Genomic DNA, 13,516 nt, shown 5'->3' on the forward strand with positions numbered 1-13,516 from the left:
TTGAATCTATTTGTGATGAACACTAGCATGAGTAGCTAAAACCCATTGTTCTAGGGTCATAGGTGAAACATGAATGTTGTTGTTTGAAGTTCAATTTGACAAAGTTGGTTTATCATATTGGGTTGTTTATTTAATTCTGCTTTTAATTATTTTGCTGAGTAACTAACAGTGAAATACTATCTACGAATCTTTAGTTGAACTTGAAAGTGGGAACTTTGCATATAGAATTAAATAGCGCAAGTTCTTGAACCCGGGCCTCGGGGAACGGATTAGCAATTGGGATAGACATATACTCAATTGCCTTGCTTGGTTGAAATACAGGAATTGTAAATGTATTCTTGTTAATCTTAATTCCATAGACATATAGGCATTGAGTTAACTTGAATAGGCGAGTAAGAACTCGACATATTCTTATGAGTAATATTAACCCTGTCAATTAACAATCCAGGTAAATCGATTAGTCATTTTAACTAAGAACATAACACGATTGTTAACTAGCCTGTGACCCTGGAATATCCTCTCCTACTGTTTATTACTCGAAATTGTTATTTGTTTGGTTAATTGCTCTAGTTAGATTATTGCTTGGTAGTTTAGGTAGTAAAATAATTACATCTCTATTTTGTGAAAAACCTCTTGGATAGACAAATTAATTGAGTTTGAATTAGTCAATAGTTAATCATAAGTCTTCATGGGAACGATACTCTACTCACTACTCTATTACTTGACGATCACGTGCACTTGCGTAAGTGTTTTTGGTCGCAACAATGGTCCCTCTTCTTAGGATCCTTGATCAGCGAGAGTTGGCGTGCTCCACTTGATCCGGAGTTGCTTTTGATTTTGGTACGATATGTTTTTGTGTGTGTATATATATATATATGGGTATGGCGTGGCTCAGTCCCGTCTTTGTACAGTTATATTTCTATTAGAGGTCTGTAGACAGTATGTCTAGTTGGGTTGTATGTGGCCTTGCCGGCTTCCAGTTTTGAGGTATATAGTTGTCTATAGTAGCCTTGTCGGCTCGCCCTACGTATGTTGCACGTATATGTATGTATGCCTTTTTGGGCAGATTTCCTTCATGTATATCATTCTTGTAATTTAGCAGATATTATTCAGGTTTATATCTTAGACGCATGCTTAGGGGTGTTTGACAGGTAAGACTCGGGCATCCGTCGCAGCCCATCGGTTTGGGTCGTGACAGAGGGATAAGGAATAATTAATCCTAGGACTAAATTTAAGAAGAGTTTATCTCATATTTGGTTGGTAGAAAATTGCGGTATAATTAATCCTAAGACTAGTTATCCCGAAATTGTAATATTTTTTATCCCCATGTAAAACTGAAATAACTAATTCCGGAATAAATTCTTTCCAACCAAACGACCCCATAGTGTATAATCTAGTAAAAATAAGCAGTAATATTTCCAAGAACATAAGACAAAAAGGGAAAATGGAGATCAAAATAATCTTAGTCCCTATTTTAAGCTAAATATATCATGATACATCAGCTTCATCCTATTAAGTTACATTACAAAAATAGATCCAATAAACAAGAGTAAAATACAAAACAAAATAGACAATAAAGTCACTGAACATGGAATACTTCCTTTGTCTTTCCTAAATATCATCCCTTCAATTATAGGATAATTCACTACCAAAATGAAAAATGATAGGAAAACTTGGCCAAACAAATCACTCAATCTGCCTTCAAATATCACTTTTGCACTTCCCAAAACAAATGAGACCATATTCAATGTGACTAATGTAACCAAAGGGACAATTAACATTTTAGATGCTTGAAAATCATAAATTCCCTTTTGATATCTCTTCAATTGGTCATTATCAACAACTTTATTTGTTGGTAAGAAACTTGCTTTTCTAAAGCCAAATAGTTTCAAGATTGCATCTAAACTTCCATAGAAATAAGCTGTTATTGACTTTATCATCCATACCCTCCATTCATTCCACCATGTTCTCATTGTTCCTCCAGTTTGGACAACTTCCCATAAGTATTTTCCAAGTGTTGACAAGAAAAGAAAAGAATATACCATAAACCATGGACTTGAGACCTGTGAAAATTGATATAGTTTCAGTCAAAGTCTATCTTTAAGAGTTTAAGTCTTGAGCAATTAAAGTTTATATTTCCTTCGTTTCATTTGATATGGCGGTGTTTGACTGAAACTCTCGCTATGCGCGGGGTCCGGGAAAGGGCCGAACCATAAGGGTCTATTGTACGCTCGCAGCCTTACCCTGCATTTCTGCAAGAAGCTGTTTTCACGGCTCGAACCTGTAACCTCTTCGTCACATGACAGCGACTTTACCAGTTACACCAAGACTCCCCTTTATGTCACAACATTAATATGGGCTATAAAAGCATGGTAGCCAAAATGGAACGTTTACAGTTATAGAGTGCTCAATATAGAAAAATGTAATTCCTTTTAAACAACACTAACAAATGAAGAAGCATTAACTTAAATAGCCGATCACCCGACTGCTTAAACTAAAATAACCAAATGATATATAATATATGTATAATCCAGGTATAACATATATAATTGTGTAGAATTAATGTATAATCTATGTATATCGGCAAGAAAAAGCAAACATCGAATCCAACCGACTTTTTGCGTAATGATTCGAAAAATAAAGAATGCCATATAAAATGAAATAGTGGGAGCATTGTATTTTACCTTAGGGTAAATGGGAATGCCATTTAGGAGACAAAGCTGAGGAATGATAGCTAAAAACCAAGCTGGGAAGCAATAGAGAGGCTGAGATGCAAGGTAAGCATAACACATGCATTCAAGAAGAGGCATTCTTGAGATCAAGCCATAAATTAGGGGGCAAAATCTTGAGAATAAAACTTCAATTAGTCCAGAATTCCATCTTGTGCCTTGAATTAATGTGTCATTCAAATTTGTTGTTGCACTGCCTAAAAATGCTGGCCTTGTAGGGTTATAAAAGACAGACTTCCAGCCTTTGCAATGCAAAATAAAACCTGTGAAGTAGTCTTCCACCACTGAATGGTACAAGAATCCTATCTATATAATGAAGCCAATATTCAATGTTAGCACAAATATGATAGCTCAAAGAATTAGGTTATACTAGATGGGGCAAAGTTAAAATGAAGAATTAATCTAAATAGCCGGCTCACTCAACCGCTTAAACTAAAAGTAGGCGGCGAATATATAATCTATGTATAATCTATATATTGTATTTGCATAATCATTGTATAATCTATGTATATCGGCTTGAAAAGTAAACACTGAACCCGGACGGCTATTTATATAAAGATCCCAATGAAAATCAGTCTATTTTTTTTTTAAGTAATTCACTTAACCTGTCCAAGTTTAAACATATTGGATCATAACCAGTTTGTTGACTTGACCCAATGGGTTGAACTCAAAATGACACATCATATTATTAGGTCAAATGGGTCAAAATAGTGGAACCCAATATGTCAAAATGCAACTCAAACCCAAAATAAAAAGCAAACTTGGAAGATTGAATTATGAAGAACTTAAACTAATAATTTAAGAAAAATACATTAGCTTTCACATTCTTTTTTCAAGAAGAAAACAAAAAAGCAAGAGAGATTGGGTTAAATTGAACAGATTGGCTTATGACTCATTGTTTCAACCATTTTGACCCAAGCAAACTTTGAACGAGTTGAATCACAATTTATTTATCGACTTAATCAATTTTGACCCGCCCAAGTTGAACCAGTCTACATATTTGCCACTTCTAAATTGCATATAATTGGTTTTTAGCATTAATGTGATTATTAACTTGCCTGGTTTCCCCATTGTGAATCCTGCTCATAGGTGCAAGAGGCTAAAACTTTTGCTTCTTGAATTTTATTGTCAGCAAATTCTTTGATGCCACTGCCATTTTGCTTGTGATTAGTGCTTGTAAGATTATTTAGGAACTCATTTGAGGAACCAAAACACTTCTTCAGCCCACTAATATCCATGTCTGATAAAAAAGTTCAAGAAATGTGATTAGTGAATATCCATGTATATTGGAGAAATTCTTTTTAAGGGACAAATGGCCAAGAATTAGAGCCCGTTTGGATTAATTGATTGTAAATAGTGTCAAAATAGCACGGGCTAGCCAGTTTCAGACTGGTAATTGAAAATTATCCACTATTTTATGCGGAGATAAAATCTTGACAAAAATACCCTTAGCAAACACGAAAAAAATCTAGCATAATATGCTGAATTTTGAAAGTCTTGGATGTAAAGCTCTAGCACATTGTACCGGAGTTCAAACCTCAAAGATACCTTCTAAGCGAATTCCAACATATTATACTGGAGTTTAACTTGTAAAAGTTTAAAATCCTAACGTATTATGTTGTAATTCACATACAGGGTATTTTGAATTCCAACACATTATGTTGGAATTCCATATGTAAAAAGTCTGAATTCCAACATAATATGTTGGAATTTTTTTGGATTTTAACTTATGGTATTTTTGTCCAAATTTTATTATCGTATGAAAAGTGGCTAAATTTCGATTAATTTTAAAATAGTAGCTAATTTTCAATTAGTAGTTGTAAATCAGGCTAATTTTAAATTTCTTTAAGTACTAAAATTTATTTTTAATTAAGTGGTGAAACTGATTTTATAAATAAGCATTACAAACGTTTTAATAGTTGAGTAATATACCTTTGTGTATACCAGTCCCATATAGAGCCTTCCTCTTCATATAGAAGCATGTACCAGACAACATAGGTCCTATAAGCCCATCCATCCCTGGCCACTTGACCTAATAACATCAAAACCTTAGTTATAAACAAGTGTTTGCCGGTAAGAATTTACTCGTATCGAATATTTGTATCAATTCAATAAATACATGATATACGCTTTCACAAATATAATTATTAATAAATTGTAATTAATTAATACACATTCTCGCTTTAAAGGGAGTCTTGGCGTAACTGTTAAAATTGTTGTCATGTGACCAAGAAGTCAGGGGTTTGAGCCGTGAAAACAGCCTCTTGCAAAAATGCAGGATAAGGCTGCATACAATAGATCCCTGTGGTTCGGCCCTTCCCCGAACACCGCGCATATCAGGATCTTAGTGCATCGGGCTACCCTTTTTAATATACATTCTCGCCTTAATTGATCATTTAACTATAATAAATTTGTATGATTTGATACGAACACCCAATATGAGCAAGTATTTACCTGTTTTACCTGTCTATATAAGACATATGGAAACAGATATCTCGTTGAATTAGTCGAGTATGTATGAACCGGCTTGGACATCACGGTTATAAAAAAGAAAATAAACATATGGATATAAAAAGCTTACCACAAAAATTGCTCTCAAGGCAGAATCATAAATATCATTCTTGCTGACATTGTGAAATCTTTGAGGAAATTGAACAAATGCAAGTGAAGGAGAGATTTTGGGATCAAGGTGGAAACACATTGCTTGTCGAGCTGAAGATGGATCATTTGAGTGCATATCACAATCCAATATTAGTATGTAAGGAGAATTGCTTATAATTCCAGATACTCTAAGCTGCAAAAAAATATCACTAATTACTCTTAATCATATTTAACAAACTAAAAAATAATAATAATAAAACGAGTTAATACTTAGAGTACGCGAAGAAGAAGAAAAGATGCACTCTCTCTGTTTTATTTTATGTGTCTTAGTTTGAAAGAGCACAACGTTTAAGAATGTACTCCCCATTTTATTTTATGTGTCTTAGTTTGACAGAGCAGGACGTTTAAGAATGTACTTACTCCGTCCCAAATTTAGTTGTCATGTCTTGCTTCTCGAGAGTCAAACTATGTGAACTTTGACTAATATTTTAAAATTGTATTGACTCAAAAGGTCATCACTTGTGCTGCAAGCAAATTCAGTATTCTGAGGCCTAAAAAACCTCCTTTTTACCTCACCTCGATTTGTATGCGTGGTCCAGACCTATATCCGGAAAGCCTTTTATGTGAAAATATGAGAAATAGAAATTTTGTAGAGTTAAAATTTGATTATGGTTGACTTTGGTCAACATTTTGAGTAAACGGACCCGGATCCGTGTTTCGACGATCCCGGGAGAGTAAAATATGGGACTTGGACGTATGCCCGAAAATGAATTCCGGGGTCCCAAGCCTTAGAAATCAATTTTTAAAAGAAATTGTTTTACTGAATTATCTAAGAAATAAAGAAAAGAATTAATATTTGAAACCATTGGTATCGGGCCCGTATTTTGATTCCGGAGCCCGGTATAAAAAATTTATAGTATTTAAATGATAACTGTGAAATTTGGTGGAAAATGGAGCTTATTTGACGTGATTTGGACTTCCGGTTGAAGAGTTATGAACTTTAAGTGTTCTTGATGAAAATGATGAGTTTTGAGGTTTAATTCATGGTTTTACATGTTATTTTCATGATTTGATTGCACAAGCAAGTCCGTATGATATTTTTAGGTTGGTTTGCATGTGTTGGTTTGGAGCCTCGAGAGCTCGGGTGAGTTTCGGATAGGTTCCGGGATGTTTTTGACTTAGAGCATAGCTGTTGCAGGTTCAGAGAAGTTGCAGGTCTCTGAACCCAGCTGTGCGGTCCGCAGTGGTTTCTTGCGGCCGCGGTGGGGACTTCGCGACCGCGGTGGGGACTTCGCGACCGCGGAGGGAACTATGCGGTCCGCGGTGGGGCAAGGCTTCCTTGTGCGACCGCAGTCCTTGCGACCGCACAGGGAAGCCTTGCCCCACCGCGGACCGCATAGTTCCCTCCGCCGTCGCGAAACCCCCACCGTGGCCGCAAGAAACCACTGCGGACCGCACAGCTGGGTTCAGAGACCTGCAACTTCTCTGAACCTGCAACAGCTATGCTCTAAGTCAAAAACATCCCGGAACCTATCCGAAACTCATCCGAGCCCTCGGGGCTCCAAATCAAACATGTACACCAACCTAAAAACATCACATGGACTTGCTCGTGCAATCAAATCATGAAAATAACATGTAAAACCATAAATTAAACCTCAAAACTCATCATTTTCATCAAGAACACTTAAAGTTCATAACTCTTCAACCGGAAGTCCAAATCACGTCAAATAAACTCCATTTTCCACCAAGTTTCACAGTTATCATTTAAATACTATAACAAGTTTGTACCGGGCTCCGGAACCAAAATACGTGCCCGATACCAATAGTTTCAAACATTAATTCTTTTCTTTATTTCTTAGATAATTCAGCAAAACAATTTCTTTCAAAAATTGATTTCTAAGGCTTGGGATCTCAGAATTCATTTTCGGGCATACGCCTAAGTCCCATATTTTACTGCGGACCTCTCGGAATCGTCGGAACACGGATCCGGATCGTTTGCTCAAAATATTGACCAAAGTCAACCAAAATCAAATTTTAACTCTAGAAATTTCTATTTCTCATATTTTCACATATAAGGCTTTCCGGATATAGGTCCGGACCACGCATGTAAATCGAGGTGAGGTAAAAAGGAGGTTTTTTAGGCCTCGGAACACTGAATTTGCTTGCAACACAAGGTCATCACAAAAATATATTTTTTCATCATATTAATATGAAAACAACTACAATTTGTCGTACTTTCGAATAGTTTTTGAATTTTTAAATTTTAATATAAAATATTGAGTTGATCTAATCCAATTTAACTTCGAAGATTAGTCAAATTGACTCTCGAGAAACGAAATATAGCAACTAATTTGGGATGTTGTAAGGAGTAGAGAGGGTTCTTGAATCTTGTGATCTTGAACGTGTCATATCATTCTATAAACGAATATCATAAAGGGTAAAATAAAATAAAATAAAAAATATATATTCATAGATATAGAGAGAGACTAAAAATAAATGTAAGACGCATAAATTAAAATGGAGGGAGTAGCTATTTATGGAAAGGTAAAAGAGAGTACCAGAACATTGAGGGCTCCTGCTTTGAAATGGTGAGGATGAGCAGAATTTTTCTCCCTTGAAACATATACAAGCAAAGGTATTTTAATTTTTCTATTATTTTTACCTCTCTGGCCTATTATCTGCAAGAAATTAAAATAGGCAAATTTGTGTTAATAAAATATAAAAGAAAAAACGTGATATTAATTCCACATCCAACAATTTGATTTCGTATAATACAACCTTGTACTATATATTGGATTCTATATACAAATTTTCTTATAAAACAAAAAGAGAATAAAAACTTAAATTACATATGCAAAATGAGAAAATAGTATTACTAGTAATTGATGTATCATATCAAGTAAGTTTTATTCATTTTAAAGCTAGAGATTTGGTAAATAACATATCAATTGTACACCCTAAAAGCATATAACATACATAATTGTGATATTTCGAATAAATTATTTTTTATCTCATGGGCATTCCTGTTAATTTTTAGTAAATTAAAGAATTGTACCTCAATAACGGTATTACGGTTTGGACCAAAATGGGATATCGTATCCTCTGTCCCTCCATTTTCTTGAGCTTTCTTCAATCGCATCTTAAATTTCTCATAATCTTTCTGCGTACGTAGATGCTAAATATCAAATTATATAAATCTAATTCGCATAACTTTATCTTTTAAAATATATATATATATATATAGCTCCTTCAGATTTTGAAGGAATAAAATGATATCGCGAATAAAGAAAATGCTACAAGTAATACAAAATAAATAAAGAGAATGGATAAAAAAAATTCTTGAATAAATCAATGAAACTAAAATTCATAGAGTAAAAAATGCACAGTTTAAAAATCAAATGAGAGGATATAAATGTCTATCTCCAAAAATCTGCTATTTTTTTCAACACTTTACTAAAGTTGATTGTAAAGTTTCCAATTTAGTAAACTCCAAATTAAAGGTCAAAATTTTACTACTTTACTTTCCTGAGAAACCTATTATTTCTAAAAGATTGTTCAAAATGTAACGATAACAACATGAGTAAATGAGACAAACCAAAGATAACAACAACCACTTAATAAAATGCCACATAAAATAGAATGGAACAAGGGTGCGGTGGAGTGGTAAGTACTCCTTCATCCTTAACCAGAAATATCAGGTTCGAACACTGGATATGGAATCCCCAATGTGAAACTTCTTGGCGCGAATCCGAATTCAGGTGGGCCCCAATGCGGGTACCAGACACCGGTGGCGGAGGCAGAATGGGTTTCAAAAATATGAAACCGTTAAAAAAATTGTAGCTAGTGGAAATAGAACCCTTGACCATTAAGCTATGTTTTTGGGTCGTGTTAAGAAAATTCAAAATATAATATATAGAGGTAAAAAATAGACTTTGTCTTACATATATAGTGTAATTTTTCGGCGAAGGGGGTTCGGGTGAACACCCTTCCGCCCCTAAATCCGCCCCTGCCAGACACCACGTAGATAACCACAAAAAAAAAAAATGGAGGAATTGTACTACTCAAAAAGTTTACCTATATACTTAACAACAACAACATACTCAATGTAGTTTCATATATAAGTAGGGTTCAGCGAGGATAGTGTGTACGTTGACCTTATCATTACCTTGTAAACGTAGTGAGGTTGTTTCCGATAAGCGCCGTTGGTTCAAGGAAAGCATAACCACAACAATTTTGAAGGAAAAAAAATACAGCAATAGAGAAGCCAGGAAAATACTTAAAACTTAAACTCAAAATAATGGCGGATTAAGGTAATACCTGAATATTTTCTCTTTCTTTCAAGAACTCCTTGCTGCTATTAATCTCATCATCTCCTTGAAAATAAAACTCAGGGCAAGTCTTTTTTATTCCATATTTCCTACAAAAAGGAACCCAAAATTCTGCAAATTTCCATGTTTCATTAATAGCATAAAGTGTCAAATTAGAACCACCATCATCAGAAAGGTACACTGACAATTTTTCAATAGGATAATCAAGTGCTAAAACCGATAAAATAGTGTTCATAACACCTAACGGCGGTTCCTTTTTAGGATCCGCCGTGCAGACAAAAATGTCTATCGCCGGAAGTTCATCTTCCGGCGGAAGTCGTTCTGGAAAGACAGAACGACTAACTGGGGTCCATATATGGGCCGAGTTTAGGAGCCAAAGAAAAGAGAGAAGTAATTCAGAAATAAAAATTATGAGCCAATAAGGGAAAAATGATAGTGGAATTGTGTTGAGATTAATTATGAGTCTATAGTAGAACATGGATAGTATAAAGATTGAGTGAATTAAAGTGTGTATTCTGTGGATTATGGCTGAATATTTTTGGACTTTCCACTCTTGTAAAGGAAGAGTTTCCATTTTGGTTTAAAGTTTATTCTGGCTTTGTTGAAGGTGTTGAAAATGGAGAAGATGATTCAAAGCAGACTCCAATCAGTTTTTTATAGGAAAAGTTAAATATTTGATTTGTCGGCCAAAAATAATTACATTCATTAGCTAAATATACAAACAATATACACTGATTATATATAAAATATGTATATTATATATTAATATATAAAAATATATTTTTTGGCTATTATTATTTTTTAGAATGGGTATATAATGTCAAACTTCTCTGTAACAGTCTCGTTTGTTTCGATATTTTTTGACTGTTGTAGTGAAGTACTATTATAGAGGACATATATTATACAGTCAGTGCTCTCTATAACAGCATCCCTATATAACAGTCATTTATTATAAAAAATAGTATATTATATAGTTTTTCGGTTATTATTTTTTAGAGCGACTATATACTGTCAAACCTCTCTATAACAACTTTGTTTGTTTCGATATTTTTTGGTTGGTATAGGTAGGTACTATTATAGAGAATATATATTATACAATCAGACCTCTTTATAACAGCATCCTTATATAACAGTCATTTATTATAAAAGGCAAGTTTATCTTCTGACCGATTTTCATGTTACGTTATAATATATATTCTTTACAACAACACTTCATTATAACAGTAAAAAAATATCAGAATAAATCGTACTGTTATAAAGAAGTTTGACTTTAACATAGTATAAAAATTGATTTCGAGAAAAACATGACTTTTATAGTGAATGGTTGCTATAAAAGGATGTTGTTATAGAAACGTTTGTCTATAGTATAGTTTTTCCTTTTCTTATATAGGCCCTCGTCTTACCCTCCACTTATAGACAGACACTCCAAACGTAATGCAATTAATTATGGTATTACTATGATATGTCCGCATGATGTTACAAATCATTATCTTTTTTATTGTCTTTGTTGATAAGGAAATGTTGAGTTAAGCTAGCCTAAAAATTACTTTTAAAATGTTATAATTTTTTCCATTTTAAATAAATTCGGACGATTTCTTCCAAAAAGCTTCACAATATTTTATATATAGAGAGATATTCTCGATCTATTCTGCTATCAATGTTAGAATTTAATCGGACGCATAACAATGTCTTCCTCAAACTAAGTTTCACATGCATCAACAAGCCCCTGCACAATTGGACCAGGCATCAACAAGCCCCTCGAACTAAGTTTCACGTGGCATATGACAACGATCCATGATTAACTTTCAAGATTCATTGTTTGTCACTTATATGCAGTGGCGAAGCTAGAAATTTTATCAATGGTGTTCTAATTTGAAAGAAGTGAAAAAAAAATTCAACAAAGGGTGTTCAATATATGTTATATACCTCTAAAATGTATTATTTAACCTATATACACAGTGTAATTTTTTGACGAAGGATGGTCAATTGACCACCCTTATGACCATGTAGCTTCGCCACTGCCTACATATGTATGGTCACCGAAGTGAATAATTTTTTCTTTGCCGAGTCCGTCGTCATCATTCTATCACTTTATACTCATCTCGTCGAACTATCGGCTCTAATATTAATTGTTGGGTTAAGCTAGCTCGAAAATATTTTTAATATCATATGATATTATTCACTTTAGCTAAGTCTGTGGCGATTTTTTCCCAAAATGTCATACCTTTAAAACTATCCTTATTCCAATCTTTTCAGCAGGAAATAACTGACATTAGGATTCATAAATATAAACACTCTGCAGTTCTAATAATATTATATGATGATTGGTTATTAATTGATTTGTTATTATTTTTATGATTTATGCTTACGTTACGATGAATTGTCTCCTTTTGTTTTATTTTCGTCTTATTGAGCTGAGGGTCTATCGGAAAAGTCTCTCTATCTTATCGGGACAGGGGTAAAATTTGCGTATACACTACCCTCTCCAAATCCCACGTTGTGAGATTTTACTGGATCGCAATTGTTATTGTTGGTTATTAATTGAAAAAGGATAAACGGAATTATCAATTTTTTCTAGACAGTCACGTGGGAACATGCAGTGGTTTTGAACCCAAGGTTCATTGACCATTCTCACCACCACTGTATAAAGGACAATTATAGAGATTTGGACGAAGATGAATGTTGCAATTACTTTAATATTTTAAAATAATTATCTCGTATCGATACGTATTGATTCGATTAATTCAAATATTACCTTGCTGTTAAGGTTTTTTTGGGGTTTCTCGCTCGGTGTCCGATATCCATATTGGAATTCGACTATATCCGAATTTACGTCGGATATAAAATCACATTCACAAGCAGTCTCATTCACTGCACCACATCCTTTGATGATACCTTATTGTTAAAGTTCATCAAAGGAGAGTGTGCGTTTCGAATACATTCTCAAAATTCGATACAAAATTTTCAATTAAGAATGGAGGAATTTTATGTGAAAATAAAACGGGCTAGTCAGTTTTCGGATCGGTAATTGAAAAATAGTCACTATTTGGTTGTAACACGAAAAGTTCCAGCATAATATACTGGAGATTGATGCACTTGTGTATGAACTTCCAGCATATGCTGGAACTCCAACACACGGAAAGTTCCAGCATAATATATTGGATATTGGGGCACCTGTGTATGAACTTCCAGCATATTATGCTGGACCAGTATATTATGTTGGAACTCCAATATATTATGCTGAAATATTTTCCGTGTTTTGAACAGTATTTTCGTTCAGATTTATCTTAAAAATTGCTAAATTTCGATTACTCTTAAAACTGTGACTATTTTTCAATTACCACCTGTAAATCTAGTTATTTTTTAATTTCACCTGGATTTTATTAATTACATCATTCTTCCCAGTAATAGTAATTACTTTAACTTAGTGATACATAATGTGGATAATATTTATATATTGATCAATAAGAGATTCTTCACCATATCTTTTCATTTAGTATCAACTTAACCTTTATAAAAGAGTGTTTGCTGCTTTTAATAGAGACTAGACGCTTTCATATAAAAAAAAATATAAAAAAAACTTTTTATATATGTTAATATTCCTCCTTTTTTAGAGAGGAAAAGTACCTTCCACTAATAAAGAAAGTAACGTTTACCGATATCTAGAGAATGACGTTATAAATTCATGCCAGAAACTACTCCCTTCGGTCCAAAATAAGTAATTTTTTGGTATTTTTTTGCAGTCCAAAATAAGTAATTTTTTCAGTTTTCAAGAATGAATTAATTATTTTTTTTCCTACATTATCCTTGGAGTAAATAATGTTGGAATATGTGTTATGAATGTTTATGTGAGATAGT

At 33.7% G+C, this 13,516-nt stretch overlaps 1 protein-coding gene across 1 annotated transcript; it reads right to left on the bottom strand.

The window, feature by feature from the left end:
* Nucleotides 1-1,445: 1,445 nt before the first annotated feature.
* Nucleotides 1,446-10,297, bottom strand: LOC104213785 (cellulose synthase-like protein G2). Its single transcript, XM_009763327.2, has 8 exons — nucleotides 9,648-10,297; nucleotides 8,386-8,490; nucleotides 7,889-8,008; nucleotides 5,311-5,523; nucleotides 4,662-4,761; nucleotides 3,788-3,969; nucleotides 2,685-3,035; nucleotides 1,446-2,063 (listed from the first exon to the last, which is right to left on the bottom strand). The coding sequence occupies exons 1-8, from the start codon at nucleotides 10,230-10,232 to the stop codon at nucleotides 1,518-1,520; spliced, it is 2,202 nt and encodes a 733-aa protein (XP_009761629.1). The 5' UTR covers nucleotides 10,233-10,297; the 3' UTR covers nucleotides 1,446-1,517.
* Between the last annotated feature and the right edge of the window lie 3,219 nt (nucleotides 10,298-13,516).

Source organism: Nicotiana sylvestris, chromosome 9 (genome assembly GCF_000393655.2).
Source record: "Nicotiana sylvestris chromosome 9, ASM39365v2, whole genome shotgun sequence".
NCBI classification, from domain to species: Eukaryota; Viridiplantae; Streptophyta; class Magnoliopsida; order Solanales; family Solanaceae; genus Nicotiana; species Nicotiana sylvestris.

What these genes read in the sequence shown, in the direction of transcription:
- LOC104213785 (XM_009763327.2), bottom strand. Translation starts at nt 10,232, where the DNA reads ATGGAAACTCTTCCTTTACAAGAGTGGAAAGTCCAAAAATATTCAGCC. An exon ending in ACCGTAATACCGTTATTGAG is followed by an intron (nt 8,009 to 8,385) that starts GTACAATTCTTT and finishes AATTTCTTGCAG; the next exon opens with ATAATAGGCCAGAGAGGTAA. An exon ending in ATTCACAATGGGGAAACCAG is followed by an intron (nt 3,036 to 3,787) that starts GCAAGTTAATAA and finishes TTCATTATATAG; the next exon opens with ATAGGATTCTTGTACCATTC.